Raw genomic sequence first — 21,227 nt, forward strand, 5'->3', positions numbered from 1 at the left:
TTTCCTATAGACAGTGGGACGAACAATTGGATCCTCGGCTGAATGCAAAACAGAAAGAGGCTGTTCTGGCCATCACAACTCCTCTTTCAATCCAGCTGCCTCCTGTCCTCATCATCGGACCCTATGGGACAGGCAAAACGTTCACTCTAGCTCAGGCCGTCAAGCACATACTCCAGCAGCAGGAGACGAGGTGAGATGGTGCTATGTGTGCTCCGATTTCATTAGGAGGGCACGACCTCTGTTCTTGTTGTGAATGCAAAGCTAAGACAATTTTTAATTCAGCTTGGAAAAATTAAAAAAAAAAAAAAAAAAAAAAAAAAAAAAAAAAAAGACCCACACCAAAACCCCAAAGGACTAAAATTTGAATTCTTTCAAAATATACTGTTTTTAAAAATTGGCAATGTAGAGAATGATAGCTTTTAAATAGCCATCAAAGCTCCAAGACTGCTAAGGAATTGTGATATATGTTAGAGCCAGAAGAGTTGGGCATATAAAAAACATTTTGTGTGATAGATTTAAAAAATGATTTGGGGGAACCAGTTTCCTTGACAGCTTAAAGAGTAGTACAGTTTCCTAAAAACATCACTGAATGATATGTAGACAAGACTGAGTAGGCTGAGGGGAATGTGTAATGTTAAGATGGCCGCTGCTTTTGTTTGGTATTCTACTGCTTGAATAGCTTTGTGTTTTATCATTCTTTTTATTTGCACCGTTTATTTCAGCAGGATTCTCATTTGCACCCATTCTAATAGTGCTGCTGATCTCTACATAAAGGATTATTTACATCCATATGTAGAAGCAGGCAATCCCCAGGCAAGACCTCTCAGGTATTTTTTTAAGGCTTATTATGTATCTGTATCATACTTTGTTATTCTTAAGAAAAGGTGTCTGTAAAGATTTTAGTAACTTCGAGAATACAAAATCTTGAACTGTGTATTGGCATTTGGAGGTTATGCCTTTTGAAGAAGCCATTTAAAATTAAGGAAAAATTTTAAAATCTTCGACCATTGATTTCGTAAACATTAAGCAAAGAGAAAGACATCCTTTTTTAAGTTTTGTATGTAAAAATGTTGAGCAGATTTTGATGTGTACCTCTAAAAGCTACTATGATGAAATAATATAAATATGATTTGTTTAAATCAAATTTAATTAAAATTCTAGCATAGTTTGCATGGCAGAGTAGTCATGCAGTGGTCATAAGATTTTGACTGTGATCATGCAGGTAATTTCATAGGAACTACCCATTAGAGACGCATGAAATACTGAAATGATCTCTGTAACAAAATGTAACTGACTGGTATTTACAACTTTTTGCTATCGTGTAAGAGACAAAGTGTAGAAGAGACGTTTACGTTGATGTAGAAAGGTCCTTTTGAGTGTATATGGATATAAAATGTACTTAAACACAGATTGTGGGGGAATAAAATCCTTTTCTTCAGAAAACAATAATCATTAAATGGTTGTTTATTACACCATTTGCTTTCATTGTTATATGAATTAATGTTTAGTTTTGCCATTTTACAAACTAATATGTCATGCCCTGTGTTGTTTGAATACAATTATTGTTTATCAGTTAATTTCTAACCACACTTTTGAATCATAATCCACTAACTTTTTGTTTCTAGTTGAGTCCAGGCATGGAAAAATGAGATTATGCTATTTAATTCGTAATAAGCACAACCAAAGCCATTTGAAAGATTTTACAATTGCATAAAAAAGAACAAAAGAGAAAAATGTGGTGTGACCTGCTAACACAGGGTTTTATGCCATACTTTGTTTTAACTCTGGAAGATAAATTAGAGCAGAAATGATCCAGTAGAACCCGGTTGTATTTAATAAGAAAACATCACCTATATATAATCACTGTAAATGAAAATGAAAATGTGGTATTTATCAGTGGATAAGTTCATCAGTACCTATTTTGTTTCAGATTCGAATCTTTTTTAGTCATAAGTGAAAACTCAGTAGTGAGTAGTGGTTTTGCTCTGAGTGTCCTTACTTTAATGGAGGTGTTTGTTTTGTTTGCTTTTATTGTTGGTGTGTGTGTCTGTTTATGTTTGTGTATGTATGTGTTATATGGGGATGGTGACAACCTCAATTATCATGGTGTACTTGACTTAGAAACAGTGGAGGAAAGCCCCCTGGAATCTTGATTGACCTAGGATACGTCATTTGATATTTGGGGCAGAAGAGCCCCACCATGTGACTAGCATTGTGTTTAGCTTTTCTCACGTAAAGTAATGTTTTGGAGGTTATAATCCACATAGTACATTGAAATCTGTAGAATAAGAAGTTCTGTTTCAATAGGGTCTGTATAGTTGTAGTGGTCCACAAACAGAAACTCGCCTCTAGCAGAAAATCTCACCTCTCCACACATCTCAAGAGTGGTTCAGTCAAAAAGCTTGAAAAATATCTAAATATAAATTTCAAATTATTTTATTTAGTAAATGGGATAAAATAAGAAAAGTCTTGACTTTCCTAATAGTTTCTTTTTGTGGCCCTACGTTTTTACCATAGTTTTTCTCTTTGGGAAAGGTGTTAACTTGTAAATGTAGTTCCTAGGAGGATAATGCATTGAATAATTAAAATTTATTAGTGCCATCTGTTACTACATTAACTCAGATTAGTTTACAATTGCCCTGCTAGACCTCAAACACAAGAGGTTTGGGAGACGGGATAGAGGGCATTAGAATGGCTGAGCGCTCTGAGGAGATTAGCTTTATCCCAGTTGTCCCAGGATGCAGGGGAAAGAACACAAGAGGGCACCAAGTGTCTGTGTGTGACTTGGAAGATGTGCTGTCTCTATGATGTAAGAGTTTGTCTTCTGCACCGCGTCGTCTAGAGTGGGCCCTGGTAAACGCCATAAAGTGGGGAAATAGTCATAAGCATTAAATCGTTTAATTCAGTCAGTATGTTTAAATATAACACACTTTTATGGTTGAAATGTATAAAATTCAGTATTACGTGCCAGGAGTTGAGCTTAAGATATTTGGGGATGGAGGTTTTAGAAACCATTTTAGATTACATTTTGTTTTGGTTTTTATTTCTTACTTCATTAGAATTAGTAGACTTTAAGATGGAAGAGAGAGGAAAACACAGTTTCTGTGTGTGGTTCTGCTGATCAGTATCTGGTTCTGGCAGATTACTTAGTAGATCGAGGTCCTCTATGGAAAGTGTATATTTATTGCTTTCTGGGCAAGTAGAAGGTATTTATTGTTCTATATAGATTTTCAAAGTAATAGATTTTATTCTGGGATCAAGTCTTTCTGATTCTGTAGTGTCTTGAGTAATAACATTTTGCTGGGTTGTTTATTGCATATGAATTCAATACATGAATAAAATTTCAGTGAATTAAGATTATGTATTACCAGACAGTCTCCTGCTCCACATAATTCATGTGGGATCTCTGGATGGTTTGTTTCTAGAAGTTTGTAAATTACTTAATTGGTGTCATATTGCATACTGTGAGCTTGAATATGTCACTTGTCACTATTCTCCAGTTTTGAAAATGTTGGGTGTGTTTTTTTAAAGTTTGTTTAGTCATTTTGAGAGACAGAGAGACAGAGGATGCAAGCAGGCGAGGGGCAGAGAGAGAGAGAGAATCCCAAGCAGGTGCTGCACTGTCAGTGTGGAGCCCGACGCGGGCCTCGAACTCACAAACCGTGAGATCATGACCTAAGCTGAAACCAAGAGTCATATGCTTAACCAGCTGAGCCACCTGGGCACCCCTGTTAGGTGTGTTTTAGATAATCCTATAGACAGTGTCCACCTTAACTGTTAGCAAAATGAAAGTACCAAGAAAATGTTTAAATCGTTTTGAAGTCAGCACTAGAATATTGTACTTTTAAGGAAATACAGGCCTAATGATCAAACTTTGTCTTTTTATTAGCTTCAACATGAGGTGGCTTTCCAAGGTAACTGTAAAAAAAGTCAGTAGTGAGACTTAGAACTTCAAAAATTTTTATTTTTTCTTTGAGGGAGAAGTGGTACTTGGCATGAGTTTTGATGAATAATTTGAAAAACCATTTTTCCAATTTTACCATGGAAAGTATGGAAAATCTAGAAAATAAGGAAGAAAATAAAAATTATCTATAATCTCACCACACAAGATAAATACTAATAACATTTTGGAGTTTAGTTTCTAGTAATTTATGTGTTTAAACACGTATTTTAGTTAATATTAATGGAATCAGAATTTGTAAATGATTTTTTATATAATTTGTAAAATGAGATTTTTCATATATTTAAAAGTAAATTCTGCTTTGTTGATCTGATTAAACATTTTTTATTAAAACCTAAAATATGTTGTTGAACATTTTTGCATATTTTAGAAGTGATATTGGTTACTCTTACCAAGTTTATAGTCCTTCCTATCCAAGTAATGTGTTGTTGTTGTTTTAAGTTTATTTATTTATTTTGAGAGAGAGAACACACGTGCGTTGGGGAGGGGCAGAGAGAGAGAGAGAGGGAGAGGGAGAGAGAGAGAGAGAAAATCTCTAGCAAGTTCTGCACTGTCAGTGCAGAGCCTGATGTGAGGCGTGAACCCATGAACTGTGAGATGATGACCTGAGCTAAATAAAACCAAGAGTTGGATGCTTAACTGACTGAACTACCCAGGTGCCCCCAGAGTAATGTTTTTAAAATACATTTCTTTGTTTTTTTATTTATAGAAATATTTGTATATTTCAACGTTTATTTATTTTTGGGACAGAGAGAGACAGAGCATGAACGGGGAAGGGGCAGAGAGAGAGGGAGACACAGAATCGGAAACAGGCTCCAGGCTCTGAGCCATCAGCCCAGAGCCTGACGCGGGGCTCGAACTCACGGACCGCGAGATCGTGACCTGGCTGAAGTCGGACGCTTAACCGACTGCGCCACCCAGGCTGTATATTTCATTTATATATATATATATATATATATATATATATATATATATATATATATATATATATTTCATTTATAGCACATGAGCAGGGGAGGGGGGCAGTGGGAGAGAGAGGATCTTAAGCAGGCTCCATGCTCAGCGTGGAGCTCAGTGTGGGGCTCGAGCCCATGACCCTGGGATCATGACCTGATCCAGAATCAAGTCAGATGCACAACTGACTGAGCTACTCAGGTGTCCCAAAATATATTTCTTTACTTTTCTCTTATAATTTATACTTAGGATATTTATTAAATACCTTTTTGTGTGTGGGGGGGGGGGCGGGGGGGGGCTTTGCTTTGCTTAAAAGCAATAACCAGTTCTAAGTGTTTCATAAAGAACACCTTTTAGAAGATCCTGAGATTAGGATTTGTGCATATTACATTTGAGCTACCTTTGAAATATCCTAAAGGAGACAAGTGTTAAATAAAAAGTTGGGTAGCATCCTGGAGCTCAGAGATGAGGTCGTGGCTGGAGAGAGAAAAATGTGAGTTATTAGAGTATTTATTGGTGGTGATCAAAACCATTGGCCTGAGATCGTCAGGGGGAGAACAGAGGCCAAGAAGAGGAGTATGTGAAGACTAAGCCTGGAGGAGCCCTAACCCGGAGAGGAAGAAGGAAGGCAAGGAAAGGTTGAGTCATGGAAGCTGAGGGAAGAGAGTGTTGCGGGGAGGGAACGAGCACAGAGCTGGCTGCTGCTAACACATCAAGTACCTTGGTGGGCCTGGAGAGTGTCCGGAAGATTTAGTGACATGGACGTTTATGTCCCGTGATCAGACCGCACACTCTCCTGAGTTCTTTCCTACTTCTTTGACTGCTTCTTGCCAGTTTCCTTTGCCGTATCCCTCTCCTTTTCCCATCAGTAATTCTCCCAACTAGTTTCTTTTTTAGCTACACTTCCTCTCCAACTGATCTCATGTAGTCCCGTGGTTGAAATAGTATCCCAATTGTATAGGTCTTGTCCCAGATATTCTTCTGAACTTCAGACTTCTATATCCCCCTGCTTATTGGACATCCCCTGTGGATGTCTGCTACTGAATTTGTCCAAAACCAAATTCTCAGTTCCCACTTCAAATCTGTTCCTCAACTTTCACCATCTTTGTAAACACCACTGTCATTCATCCAGTTTCAAAGGCACAGAATCATACTGTCTTTTAAATTGCACATCTGGTTCACCAGTCAAGTCCTGTCAGCATTACCTTCAAAGTGTATACTGAATCCAGCCATTTTCACACCTTCACTGTTATCATCGTGGGCCAGGCTGCCCTCTTTTCTCTTCCGGACCCTTGCAACAACCTCCTAACTGGTCTCCCTGATTCTCTCCCCTGCCCGTGCCTCTGCCCCGGTCAGTGGTGTATTGCAGCCCGCTTGTAGTGGCTTGTGAGAGCCAGTCATGTATGTGCCTTCCCAAGTTCATGTTCAGTGACATCATGTTGCTAGCTTGAAATCGGCCATGGTTGTAGATTTTATACCACAAAAGTCAGCAAACACTACACGTCAGCTCCACCCCCACCCTCCAAGCTGGCTGTTCAGTGTTTATGAGCACCCCACTGTCTGGCCTACAAACTACCTCCCCAAACAATATATTCCGTATAGAGCAATAGAATGGTCCTTTAATAACATAAGTCAGATTATGTGACTGCCCTGTCAGAACTCTCTGATAGCTTTCCATTAAAATCACAGTAAATCAAAGCTTTTATGAAAGCTTGCAAATCATGTGATTTGTCTCTGTGCTTCCAGCATCGTAGACACCAATAGATCTTTGTTGTACGTGAGTCGGTTAGAGATGGGTGGTGGGAGGTGGGTGGGTGGATGGATGGATGGATGAGTCGTTTCTGTACCATTTAAGTAGTCTGTTGCATGAGGCCCATTATTTTTCTTTTGCAATTAATGGAAGAGATACTCTTTTTTTTTTTTAATGTTTTATTATTTTGAGAGAGGGAGCAGGGGGAGGGGCAGAGAGAGAGGGAGAGAAGAACCCAAGCAGGCTTCATGCTGTCAGCACAGAGCCCGACGTAGGGCTCAAACTCACAAACTGAGACATGACCTGAGCTGAGCCACCCAGGTGCCCCGAGATAATCTTTCTGAAGATTTTCCGGTTGTCCATAATTTAAATTTATTTTTAAATGTCCTTTAGAACTTTAGATAGAGGTCTGTTTACATATAGGTGTAAGAATATATTCTGATGGGAAACGCAGATAACTGTAGGTGCACAGCTCACTGTTTTTTGTTAGCATAGATAATTGCAATATGAGTTAAGTATATTTTTATAAGAATATTCTAGAAAAAAAGTAACTCCCAAGGGGGAATGTTTCGAATTTTAAAAACTATAGTGCTTATGAAACTGTGTATCATTCTGCGGTAAGGTTAATCTGAACACTTAAAAATAAATACTTATTTTGTGATCGTGCATATGCTTTCTTCTTGAATCCTTTTTTGGTAGGGCAAACTCACAGTTGTATGTTAAATTTTAATTCAGTAGAGTGTTAATGGTTATCGGATTTATTTGTGAATTTCCAGATACCATAGTCTTCACATAATAATGTCATTTTTTTTTTATAATGCTGGTAAGATGTTAATAAATATAAATAGGAAATATTGTCTTCTTTTATAGGGTATATTTCAGAAATCGCTGGGTTAAGACTGTCCACCCAGTTGTGCATCAGTACTGTTTGATCTCAAGCGCACATTCCACCTTTCAGATGCCACAGAAAGAAGATATTCTTAAACACCGAGTGGTGGTTGTTACATTGAATACTTCCCAGTACCTCTGTCAGTTGGACCTTGAACCTGGTATGCTGACTCAAGACACAGATAGGGTGTCCCTGAATGCTTGGGGCCTCTGCATTCAGTTTAGACCAGGGGTTGGCAGACGATAGCCTGTGGGCCAAATCTGGCCTGTTGTCTGTTTTTGTAAATAAAGTTTTATTGGATGGAACACAGCCATGCCTGTTTAACTGTGTATTACCTATGGGTGCCTTTGTGCCACAGCAGCTGAATTGAGTAGATGAAACAGATTGTATGGCCAACAAAACCTAAAATATATACTGTTTGGCCCTTTACAAAGGAAAAAAAAAAGTCAACCCCTAGTTTAGACTTTTGAGTGACTACTGTTTTATTTGTTCTCTGATCAGATGGCATTTACTTACTACCAGTCATGTGAAAAATTCAAACTTGGATAGTAGCGCTTTTTACAATTTTCTCAAGTTTTTGTTGTAAAATACTTTTATAGTGTAGAGACAGCAATCATGATAGATTTTTTTTTTTAGACATACTATTAAGATTATATTGAAGTACAGGAATCTGTAAAGTCAAGCTAATATTATATGAAGTACAGATACAAGGTGACAAGTAATTCTGATACATATGGCAGAACTTAACCATCAAAAAGTGGTACCACCTTAAGGTATTTGCTTTGGAAGGATATTCATTTATTGCTGCCATATTATCATGGTCGACATTGCTCAACACTTTTTTGCTCTCTCCTTTTGGAATTGCTTTCAGAGCCAGTGACAGATTCTTATGAACCTTCAAGTCCCTGGAAAGTAGATACTGTTCTCTTCACCTTGAATTCCTGGCATCTGGCCCAGGGTATAGACACCTGGAGGCCCTTGATAAACCTCTGTTTATCTAAAGTGAATGAATGGTGGCCAGACGTTTTTTTTTTTTTGAGGGTAGATTTAATTTTAGAACAGCTTCAAAATCTTTCTGAGACATGTTTGGTAAATAAGGCAGGTGATCAAACTGAGCAATACCATTAGGGGTAAAAAAAAAAAAAAAAGAGAGAGAGAGAGAGACGTGCCTCTCATGTAATGAGACTTATTTTCTTGTGCACGCAGCTCATAGCTGGCTGGTGAGGGCAGTTACAAAAGCAGAGTTTCAAAAATGTTTTGAAAAGTGACTGCATCATTGGAATGAGTTCTATTTCCTCCCAACTGACTTCTTTGAATGGAACAACACTTATTTGAAATGTAAATTTTGGTATGTTTATTTAACAATCAGTCTCATTACTTTATGGTTCTACTCTGCCTGTGTGCCGCTTAGATGAAATGCCGAAACCTCCGAGGCAGTAGAGTTTTGTGAGAAAGTTAAGAAAGGCTTTGAAGAGCAAGAATGTAGAAGAACACTTACAAGTTGCCTGTGTGCTTTGTTCTGGGTGTTTATACCTGATTTCATTTCATTCAGCCCTGTGGAGGGAGGGTTCTTCTATAGATAAGGCTCTGGCTCAATTAATTTGATTAATTCAAGTTACCTTTACTAGCTTTTAGCAATAGCTATAACAGTTTCATGATTTATCCCGTTGCTGATTCAAGCCTACCTCTGTTTAATTAAAACGTTATCTAATGAAAACAGTAGTTTTCAAGTAATTAGTTTTGTAGGACAAAAAGCACAAAGTCTCCTTAACAGGGCCCTGTATCATGTTTAGGCCACTGTCAGGAAATAGACAACAGTGATTGATACATACACTATCAACCATAGCCATTTGTATGAGTGGATGATATGGGTGGCTATCACTGCTGGTCAGTACGATTTAGAAAGTTCCCAACCTAAAAGCAAGTTGCGTTAGAAAGTTGCATAAAAAGATAGTTTGGAACTTGCTGGTGTACATAGAAATAGAGGTTAGGTTCTTGGGCCCTCCTCACAGGCAGCTAGCTAATTAACCCAGCGAGTTTTATAACTTGTCATTTTGTGGAGAAACCATTTTGTTTCTTTGCTATGCTAATAAAAAGAAGACCCCCTTCTTCCTGCCTCGGTGTGTTGACAGTAGGGCAGAACATTTTCCTTCTCCACGTTGAGACCGTGAGGAGATTTTTGTCTCTTTCTGTCCTTAGGGGCAACAGGACTTTCCCTTCCTTTCTGTACTGGAATCCTGTGCCCCAGTGTGAGTGGCGGTGGCAGTCAAGATGTGGGATGTCTCCTACTGTGGGGTTTGCATCTGGGGGACATTAGATAACATGTTTTTGACATTCACCTTTCACTTTTTGCACTCTAGTGATTCCCCCTCCCCAGCCAGGGTAGGCTCTTAAGACTAAACAGTTTTATCAGTCTGTCTAGCCACATATATAAACACATGAAACAAACCCTAAATAATCAAATTAGTGAATCTGCTAATCAGTTACCCCCTCCCCTTTGTTTCAGTAAAGGTTAGATTATAACTTTCTCCCTTATATTAGATTTTAGGTATGATTTCTTTATTTTAATGTTTAATATGCATGGTAAAGCTAGAATTACTTATAAACTACCATTATTTTAGTTTCGATGTTTCACCACATAAATAGTGAGAAGACTGTCAGTGTTTAGTTGCTGGTCTTTCTTTTTGGTGAAAAGCTGCTATCTTGTACTTTAAACATCTTTTTTATATATACTCCATCAACTGTTAATCTTGGGGCCCTTAGCATCAAATACCATTTCATATCTATTATTGGGTAAAATGGTTATTTCCTGTCCTCTCTGTTCTTTAAATAATGATTTAAATTGACGATTTTCTAAATTCAGGATTGGCTTAAAAGTACCCCTAACTCTGAAATCAGCACACTGAAGTCTTTCCTTAGCAGAAAAGAACAGAACTCCTGCTACCTTTATTGCTGTTTTAAATCTGCTTTACTGTGTTTATACTGTACTTTGTAGGGTTTTTTACACACATTCTGTTAGATGAAGCTGCCCAGGCCATGGAGTGTGAAACCATTATGCCTCTAGCGTTAGCAGCTAAAAATACGCGGATTGTCTTGGCTGGTGACCACATGCAGGTGCGTGCCCTCTGCGTCATCGTCGTGAAGGGACTTCTAATTACAATTTCCTGTTTAATATTCTGTTTTCTAAAACATCCCTTGAAATTGTGCCATCCATTACAGTTTAAGTACTTCATCCCACTGTTTTGGATCTAGAGTGGAATGGAGGAGTCTATCAGTGTTTATAATTTTCATGTTTTGAATTTAAAGTTCAGATTTCTATAGGGTGAATAGAATAGAGTAGAATAGAATAGAAAAGAATAGAATAGAATTCTTTTCTTTATACAATAAATTTTAATGATTCTTCCTACAGTTCCCCAATTCTTGTCCCTAACATTTGTTTTCATGAAGGGTTGATTTTTTTTTTTCCCCGCCATCATAGGGAACAAAGTACACCTAATTCAAAATAATAGTCCCAATCTCAAAGAATGTGACTAATTTTCAATACCTATATATGAAAGAGAAGTACACTTTTTCTATTAATACCTGTTATACAAAGTTGCAGTTTGAAGTTCCTTCTCTTCTGCCGCGGTTGAAATTGAACCAATATAGTGGTGTAGCCATGAAGACATCCAGGAAAGAGTTGAATGTGGAGGAAGAAATTCTGTTTTGTTTCTTTGCCAAAAGTAGTTTAATTTTGTTCTTTAGCGATCAAAGGGATGATCAAGAGTGACTAACCTTATACTTTATGAGATAAAAAAATGTTATTTCACTAATTATTAAAAATCTTTTAGTCAGAGGCTGTGTATCCTTCCAGCTCACCATTTTAATTTTTTTTTTTTTTAACGTTTATTTATTTTTGAGACAGAGAGAGACAGCATGAACGGGGGAGGGTCAGAGAGAGAGGGAGACACAGAATCTGAAACAGGCTCCAGGGTCTGAGCCATCAGCACAGAGCCCGACGCGGGGCTCGAACTCAAGGACCGCGAGATCATGACCTGAGCCAAAGTCGGCCGCTTAACCGACTGAGCCACCCAGGCGCCCCTCAGCTCACCATTTTAAATAGCTGATCAATTTTAGTGAAATAACTCATTGACTCCCCCCAGTGATGCAATGGGTTGTATCCCTGAAGTTCCAGAAGTAGTAGCTGTTTATTATTATGTTGGAGGAGCCCTTTGTTGACTATAGGCTACAGTTGATAGAATGAAGTGAAAAGTTAGAAATTTTAGCCAAGTTCTGTACAGTAGTAAAATTGTTTAGAGAAAATATTTTTGATTCTGCTTATTCCAGCATTGAGATTTAGTACATCAGAAGTTTCAGCATAATGGACTTTTTATAAGTAGGTTATACAAATACTACTTGTGTATTTAGTTAAATTTTCTCTGTATGTTTGTCTGTTACAGCTCAGTCCTTTTGTTTACAGCGAGTTTGCCAGGGAGAGAAACCTTCATGTGTCATTACTTGATCGACTCTATGAGCATTACCCTGCCGAGTTTCCGTGTAGGATCCTCCTGTGTGAGAATTACCGCTCCCATGAAGCTATCATCAAGTAGGTGTGAACTGCCCCTTCTGTGTCACCCTTCTTCTGGTGTGGTAGAGGAGAACTCAAAATGGCACCGTTACTAGGGACAGTCTATTCCCAGCACAGTTATATGGTGTCCCCAGTGTTGGAAATTATGTTAAATTTTATTTCTGTAACAGAATACCTCAAAAGTCAGCTGCAATTTTTCACAAAGTAGGGCAGTTCTGGAAACTACAACTTTATTTATTTATTTTTCTTTTCTTTTCTTTTCTTTTCTTTTCTTTCTTTCTTTTTTTTTTTAAATATGAAATTTATTGTCAAATTGGTTTCCATACAACACCCAGTGTTCATTCTACCAGGTGTCCTCCTCAATACCCATCACCCACCCTCCCCTCCTTCCCACCCCCCATCAACCCTCAGTTTGTTCTCAGTTTTTAAGAGTCTCTTATTGGAAACTACAACTTTAAATTCTACCAGTCATGATGTTTTTCTGTGACTAAATATGTAATACGTATGTAAAACTATGTCATGTAGTAAACAGATATATTGACATACTGATTTGCTTTTATGTCTGGTTATGTTATACAAGGAATCTGTTATAAAAAGGAAGGAAGGAAGGAAAAACCATGAAACTTAGTCATAAAGTTTTTAAAGGTTTTCTATTAAATGTAGTATGCATCCATGAAACTAAAAATATCATAAGTGACAGCTCAGTGAACAGTCACAAACTGAACACACCCATGTAACCGGCATCCAGATCAAGAAACAGAATATCTGGAAGGCTCCTTTGTGTTCCTTTTCAGTCATTAACCCCACCCAAAACCTCATGTTTTAAAGTTTAATAGAATTATTTGAGTCAGTGAAAACAATTTTTAGGATTCTCTGAAAACAATAAGATCTAAAAGTAAATTTAGACTTGAGTATATCTTTTATCAATGTCTTAAAATGTGATTCTCTTTTTATTATTGCCAGTCATTTTCTTCAGTCAGTAATAAATCAAATACTTGCTATCTTCAGCAGGAAAAAGTATTCATTTTACATTTGAAAACTTGAGTGTCCTTCAGTTCTGTGTTTCGGGGTCTATGTGTCTTTGTGTTTGCATGTGTAAGTAAATGAACCATATAAATAAAAATATGGGGGCGTCTGGGTGGCGCAGTCAGTTAAGCGTCCGACTTCAGCCAGGTCACGATCTCGCGGTCCGTGAGTTCGAGCCCCGTGTCAGGCTCTGGGCTGATGGCTCGGAGCCTGGAGCCTGTTTCCGGTTCTGTGTCTCCCTCTCTCTCTGCCCCTCCCCCGTTCATGCTCTGTCTCTGTCTGTCCCAAAAATAAATAAACGTTGGGAAATAAATAAATAAATAAATAAATAAATAAATAAATAAATAAAAATACGTATTAACCAAGAAAATAAAGTAGCTTGCAATTTCCTCATAGAGCAAGCTTTTCATCTAGTATTGAACTATTGTCATTTCTTCCTTTTCTTTCTGTATTCTGGCTTCATACCTTGCCAGATCAATTCATTTAGCAATGGTATACCAGGAGCCTACCCTGTTGTTACTGCTGTGGTTACTTTTGGAGAAAATCTTGCCCTCATAAGTGTTGAATTAATTATGGACATAAAGCAAAATTATTAAAATTGACTGATAATTTTTTTTATGGGTGGAATTAATTTTGATGATAAATTACTATGAATGTATGTATGTATGTATGTATGTATTTTGGTCTTTTTTTGTTTTTGCAGTTACACCTCTGAGCTCTTCTATGAGGGCAAACTGATGGCCAGTGGAAAGCAACCAGCACACAAGGATTTCTACCCACTAACTTTCTTTACAGCACGAGGGGAAGATGTACAAGAAAAAAATAGCACAGCTTTTTATAATAATGCAGAGGTACCTAAGTTCTTCTGCAGATTGTTAACATTTTCTCAATTACATAGTTTGTTCTTGTTGAGTGTTTAAGATTTGGGGTTGACATCGTATTGTGTGTTATTTGCATGAAAGTGGTAGGGGACGTTTATTCTTTCTGTATAACATTGATTTGTTCATGATGAACCCCCTGTGGGAAACAAAAACTGATTTACATTTTGATTACATTTGATTTACATTTCTTTTAAGATTTTATTTTTAAGTGATCTCTATACCCAATGTGGGGCTTAAACTCACAACCCAGAGATCAAGATTGAGACTCACCTACCCCACTGACTGAGCCAGCCAGGCACCCTTTGATTTACATTTCCTATGACAAAATACAAAATATATGACTTTGTTTAAAAGAAAAGCCAATATTATTTTCATATAATTATTAGTTAGCCATCTCAAATAGACTATGATTATATTTCATAGTACATACTCAGATGAGTCATCGTTATTTTTTATTTATTTTTTAATTTTAGAAAGAGAGTAAGTGCAAGCAGGGCAGAAGGGCAGAGAGAGAGAGAGAGAGAGAGATTTTATTTTTGAGAGAGAGAGAGAGAGCACGAGCAGGGGAGGAGCAGAGAGAAAGGGAGACAGAATCCAAACAAAGCAGGCTCTGTGCTGTCAGCGCAAAGCCTGACTTGGGGCTCGATCCCACGATTCTGGGATCATGACTTGAGCTGAAGTCAAGAGTCAGATGCTCAACTGACTGAGCTATCCATTTGCTCCTCAAATGAGTTATCATTTTGGGGGTGGCTGGGTGGCTCAATCAGTTAAGTGTCTGACTTAAAAAAAAAATTTTTTTTTAATGTTTATTTATTTTTGAGAGAGAGAGAGAGAGATAGAGACAGAGATAGTGAGAGATACAGAGCACAAGCTGGGGGAGGGCAGAGAGAGAGGGAGACACAGAATCTGAAGCAGGCTCCAGGCTCTGAGCTATTAGCGCAGAGCCTAACACGGGACTCGAACTCACGAGCTGTGAGATCATGACCTGAGCCAAAGTTGGACACCCAACAGATTGAGTCACCCAGGCACCCCAAAAGCATCTGACTCTTGATAATGGCTCAGGTTGTGATCTCAAGGTTGTGAGAGTGAGCCCTGCCTCAGGCTCTGCCTTGAGCTTGGTGCCTGCTTAGGATTCTCTTTCCTCCTCTCTCTGCCCCTCCCTGACTCGTGTGCCTGCACGCAATCTCTCTTTCAAAATAAATGAATAAACTTAAAAAAATAATAATAATAACAAGTCAGACTTGAATTGCAGAGTCATGTGCTCCAGGATCTCCAGGGAGATCACACAGGCCCCGATGACAGTGTTGCTAAGCTATTAGGTGCTATGTAACTTGTATGGTTCTCTTACAGTTTCTGACTTTTTAGGTGCAGAGAGAATGTGGGTAATATGGTCAGATCAGGCAGCAGACTAAAACCTGGTGAAGACTTTTAGGGCCAGCAGGCCAGGGACCCTTGGGTTAGGTTCTGGTTGTCACGAGGGAGTAGGGTCTTGGACTTCAGGAAACCCAGAGGAGGGCATATGCTTGTTGGTCATTAGAAGAATGGTTTCTGGTCTATGATCTCCATTTCCCTTTCTTCTGTTGAGTCCCATGCTTTACTCATTTTATTTACACAGAAATGGGTCTTACTATGTAATAGTAATTCATCTTTCCTTTTAAAAATTGATCATAGGTCTATAGTTAGAAGTCAGTACAAGAAAGTCAACTGCTGTTAACTGTTCAGTGTAGGCCTTCTGCAGCATGGAGCTGTGGCAAATGGGATCTGATGGTCACCAGCTCCAAAACCGCCTAGACTAGCTTTTTCACACCAGGGAGCTCAATAGAGGAGATGGGAACTGCCCCTCAGCTGCTAAGACAGCCTTTTCTGTGACACGGAGCTGTGGGGGGCTGGGTGCAGTCCCTAGCTTGAATGCCCTGGCCTCCCTCTTAGTGTCTGTAGACTTTGTTGAACAAATGCTTCTCAATTAATTTCTTATAAACTCGTTAATCAGTCTCCAGAGACTATGAATGATTGTCTGCTAATTTTGACCAGCTTAACAGCTATCTGTCTGGGATAGAAATTTCCCCAGCTCCTCATATCACCATTCCAAGTCTGTGTATTTTGACTGCAGTTTTATGCATCCCTTCACAGAGGGATGAAGTGGGGAAATGGTTCTGTATTGCTCAGCGGTAGGAACTCTGTGTATGTGTTTGGGGTTGGCGGTGGGTGGGAGACGTGTCTCCGCAGCTTTCATCTACCCCCGTATTTAACCAAATGGGTAAACCTAGGTTTTTCTTATTCCTTATTGCGGTAGACTCCGGCCCGCCTTTCTTATTCCTTGTAGTGAGTCTAGTCCAGGTCTTCAGTCTAGTTTACTTTTCAGAAACCTTGGGCCATCTGCACATCTGAAGCACTTGCTATTAAATCGTTGTCACAAGGGGGACTCTAGTCTCTATCTCTGGCATTCATTGACTTTGTATGTGGCAATGTGGACTGCCTCCTGGCCGATAACCCTCAAGTTCTTGAGTAAAAACTGTCAAATTTTATTTGGCATATTTCACATTGTAAATTTAAATAGATATTATTACCAAATAGTAAATAAATAATGTATTTAAAAGGCAATTAAAAAACTTTCTTCTCTATGCCCATAGAGTCTTGCCTGACCCTCTGTTGAGCTTACCATTTACGTATGCATATACATGCGTGCGCGCGCACACGTGCATATATATACATATATATATATATACATATATATATATGATATTTTTTAAGAGTCTGTTTTCTAAATATACAATAATCTCTTAGCAGGCAGGGAACATGTTTTATTAATCATTGTATTTCCCACTTTGCCAAGCATTGAATGTGTTTGATCAATTTGTTGTATTAAAATACATTGAATTACACTAAAAGTCATACTAATAATCCAGTAAGTAGAGTCCAGAAAATTCAGTTGGGTAAAATGTGGTGTTACTTTATTGCAAGGTTAAGGAAATGGCTTGGGCAAACTTGTACTACTGGAAGGCAGTGAGTTGTCAAAGCGTCTCTTCAATCCAGATTTGTCTTAGTCCCAGCTATGGTTTGATGTTAGCTGTTGGCTGCTTTGCTTAGTCGTATCAGTGGGGGAAGGGGACAGTGCTAGGTCTTGTACTGCTGAGAATTAATGGTGGTGCTGACTCTAGGAATCTTCTGGTTGGCTGTTAATTTCACTGACCTGACCTGGAGTGAATGGACTGAGAAATACCGGGACTTGGTTCTCTGATTCCCTAGTTGGGTTGCTAGTTTCATGGCCCTATCCCTGTCCTCCTGTTTACATAGGAAATAGAACCTGTCCCCATTTAAGAATGGAGGCTAAGAGCACCTGGGTGGCTCAGTTGGTTAAGCGTCCAGCTCTTGATTTCGGCTCAGGTCATGATCTCACAGTTCATAGGATTGAGCCCCGTGTTGGGCTCTGCACTGCCAGTGCGGAGCCTGCTTGGGATTCTCCCTCTCCTTGTCTCTGTGCCCTCACTCTTTCTCTCTTGCCAAATAAATAAAAAATAAACCTAAAAAAAAAAAAAAAAAAAGAATGGAGGCTGAAGGGTGAGGGCCACGTATCCATTACATTGTCTCTGATATTCATGTTTTCATTGGGTGCATTATTGTAGAATTTTACTGTTTGAAATGTACATAAAAATTTTCTTTCTGTGTTCGTATCAGCAAAGCATCACTCCTGTTTAGAGGTAGTTTTTAAATGACATTCGCTAAAATGACATCCTTTATACACGTGTTTCAGTTACTGTATTCTTTCCTCCAAACACTTCATAGCTTTAGATGCATCTGTGTGTTTCTTTAAAGGTCTTCGAAGTGGTGGAACGTGTGGAAGAGTTGAGACGGAAGTGGCCGGTAGCATGGGGGAAGTTGGATGATGGCAGTATTGGCGTGGTGACTCCGTACGCCGATCAAGTGTTTAGGATACGTGCTGAACTTCGGAAAAAGAGATTATCTGATGTTAATGTAGAAAGGGTGCTAAATGTTCAAGGTAAGGATTAATCGAAATGAATTAAGTTATTCAGATGCTTAAATCCCGAAGTGTGTACACATTTGATTTTTAATCCCCAAGATCTCTTTTCTGGACAAGCAACTGTATTTATTTCATACCGAGTTCTTTAATGCCAAATTTGACAGTTAAAGGTCAAGCTCATTTACATGTTTATTACATTTTCATATCCAAATAAAAGAAGTAGGAACAAATGGAATTTCCAGTGGCCATACTTGTGTGAATGCCACCCGCTATATCTGTATGTGATCGTCACAGTCACAGGAGCGTATGGCACCTACTGTCCTTATACTGTAGCGGAGGACTGATTTGTTCGTAAAGATTTTTGAAAACGTGTACCCATCAAGCACATTCTGTGTAAATCCATTTTTAAAGGCACAGGCTTTTTGTTTTTTTGTAAACATTTATTTATTTTTGAGAGAAAGAGACAGAGGATGAGCAGGAGAGGGACAGAGAGAGGGAAACACAGAATCGGAAGCCAGCCCCAGGCTCTGAACTGTCAGAACAGCCCGACGTGGGGCTTGAACTCACGAATGGTGAGGTCATGACCTGAGCTGAAGTCGGATGCTTTACCGTCTGAGCCACCCGGGCGCCCCAAGGCACAGTTTGTTTTTATCCGTAGACTTTCCTAAGTGAATAGTTACCAGCAGCTCATTTAAATTGTCTTCATGTAATCAGTTGCTGTAGAGTTTCTGCTTTGAAATATACGAAGCAATAGTATCAGATGAGTGCTGGAAAAGGTCAGTACAATTACAGTTTTAGGTTTCATGGGAATAACAGTTTTTAGAGTATAGGGACAAAATAGCTCTACTATACCATGTGTTGTCCAAATCCCACAGAATTTGGGTGTGCATTTAGAAGGAGTATTACCAGTAAGCTAGGATGCACCCAGAGGAGACTTAGGATAGGTAATGGTCTAAAAACTGCCACTTAGGAGTCAGAAATGGTTGAAAGAACTAGGGTTGTTTGGCCCAGAGAAGAGAAGAGTACAGATTGGTATTAAATCTGTATTCGGAGATTTGGAGATTTGTCACAATTAGGGAATAGATGCGTCGCTATAAGAAAGAGCATAATAAAAAATGCTGTGCAAGCTAGACTCGACAGGGCTTCCTTATGGCATCAGCTGTGTCTGCCTTGGTCTGTGAGAGGCTAGATGACCCCGCTTCAAAGAACAGTCCTTGTATTCAATGGCACCTTCGATGAGATCATCACTAAGGCTGGCTCCAGCAATAATATTTTATTAAATTTCAATAAAATGTACCATTTTAACCATGTTTTATGTGTTCATTCTGAAAGTGTCTCTCCAGTTTAAAAATACATAAAATGCCACAGTTCATTGCTATTAAGTACATTCACGTTGTTGTGAATGGCATCCGTGCCGTCGTCTCCAGAACTCTTCTCATCTTGTAAAACTGAAATTCTGTCCCATTTCCTTCTCCCTATTCTACTTCCCTCCTCCCTTGAGCCCCTGGCAACCATCATTCCACTTTGTCTATGAATTTGACTACACCAGGTACCTTCTATAAGTGTGGCCATATGGTATTTGGCCTTTTGTGACCGGCCTGTCTCATTAGCGTCGTGTCTTCAGGGTTCATCCATGTTGGAGCATGTGTCAGAATTCCCGCCCTTTTTAAGGCTGAATAGTGTTTCATGGTCCGTATATACTACGTTTTGTTTATGCATTCGTCTGTTGCCGGACGCCTGGGTTGCTGCTACCTTTTGCCCCTGTGACTAATGCTGTTAGGAAATATCTCTTCGAGATCCTGCTTTCAGTTCTTTTGGGTATATACCCAGAAGAGGAGTTGTTGGATCATATGTTAATTCTATGTTTAATTTTAATTCTGTGTTTTAATTTTATGTTTAATTTTTTTTAGGAGCTGCCGTACTGGTTTCCATAGTGTTTTACATCCCATTTTACATTCTCACCTGCAGGACACGAGAGTTCCAGTTTTTCCACATCCTCACCGACACCTGTTATTTAGCAATAACCTTTAGAAACTAAAATGCTTTTATTATATCAGTGGCTCAAAATAACAATCTTAAGCGTCTTATTTATTTATTTTTTCTAGGAAAGCAGTTCAGAGTTTTGTTTCTTAGCACAGTACGTACAAGGCATACTTGTAAACACAAACAGACACCAATTAAAAAGAAAGAGCAACTGCTGGAAGATTCCACAGAGGATTTAGATTATGGTTTTTTGTCTAACTACAAGCTTCTCAATACTGCCATCACAAGAGCACAATCTCTGGTTGCTGTGGTGGGTGATCCCATCGCCCTGTGCTCCATCGGAAGATGCAGGTAATTATGTGTTACTGATTAAGACATTAAAGGGGGGAAATGTAGAGTGATTTGCATTCCTATGTGTACATTTATTTATCTGACCTCTTGGCTAATTAAAATCAAGTTCAGTCTTACCTCATACCCAGTGGGAATACAAACATATATTGTTCTGGGTCTATTCATTGTACTCATTATTACGTATTCGTTCATTTAGTCGTCATTCGGCAGATGGTTCCTGAGCGCCTACTAAGCACTCAGGAACCATCTAAGCACTCTTCTAGCCACTGAGCATTCAGTGAACGAAATGAATAAAAATCTTTGCTTTTATGGGGCTTACATTTCATTAGGGAGGACAGGAAGAATGAGAATAAAGTAAGAATACCATGTCGTTTTTTACATGGTAAGTTCAGTGGAAGAAAAATAGAATGTTAAGAGAAATCAGAAGGGTGCGGTGGGCTGGGTTGTGATTGTACAAGGCATGGTCAGAGCATCCCTCACTGAGAAGCTGACTTTGAACTGAAGGAGTGAGCTCTGTGGGATATCTGGGGTGAAAATGCCCCAGGAAGAGGGAGCAGCTTGTGCAAGGGTCCTGAGGTGGTTTTGTGTACGTATGTATCTTTGATGGAAACTGAATTTTATATCATTGCTACTTCATTTTTTTCCCTTCGTTATTGTGTTAACTTTTTTTGATGATTTTCCTTCTCTACTTATTTTCTCTCGGGCCTTCTAAGTATAAATGTTCTTTATGTCTGGTTAATCCAGAGGATCTTAAAATTAGAGGGGTTAGGAGTGGTTATAACTTGTCTCTACATAGTGTTGCTAGTAGTCCTTAGCTTATAGTCATAAGGAACTATTTCTACTAAAACTAAAAGTTATATACCAGCTAATAGGAATTTTAACTGTT

General features: G+C 38.7%; 1 protein-coding gene across 7 annotated transcripts in view; it reads left to right on the plus strand.

Moving 5' to 3' along the window:
* Nucleotides 1-21,227, plus strand: part of HELZ (helicase with zinc finger) — a 163,994-nt gene that overhangs the window by 79,139 nt on the left and 63,628 nt on the right. For 4 of the 7 annotated variants that reach the window (XM_045489478.1, XM_045489479.1, XM_045489480.1 and 1 more), the window contains 8 exons: nucleotides 11-190; nucleotides 723-827; nucleotides 7,536-7,714; nucleotides 10,550-10,668; nucleotides 11,994-12,139; nucleotides 13,851-13,998; nucleotides 17,842-18,025; nucleotides 20,113-20,341. In XM_045489478.1, the coding sequence (XP_045345434.1) occupies nucleotides 11-190; nucleotides 723-827; nucleotides 7,536-7,714; nucleotides 10,550-10,668; nucleotides 11,994-12,139; nucleotides 13,851-13,998; nucleotides 17,842-18,025; nucleotides 20,113-20,341 (1,290 nt within the window). The remainder of the gene's footprint in view (nucleotides 1-10; nucleotides 191-722; nucleotides 828-7,535; nucleotides 7,715-10,549; nucleotides 10,669-11,993; nucleotides 12,140-13,850; nucleotides 13,999-17,841; nucleotides 18,026-20,112; nucleotides 20,342-21,227) is intronic. The other 3 variants (XM_045489482.1, XM_045489484.1, XM_045489483.1) reach the window with 1 other exon arrangement.

Source organism: Leopardus geoffroyi, chromosome E1 (assembly GCF_018350155.1).
Source record: "Leopardus geoffroyi isolate Oge1 chromosome E1, O.geoffroyi_Oge1_pat1.0, whole genome shotgun sequence".
In the NCBI taxonomy this organism is placed as follows: Eukaryota; Metazoa; Chordata; class Mammalia; order Carnivora; family Felidae; genus Leopardus; species Leopardus geoffroyi.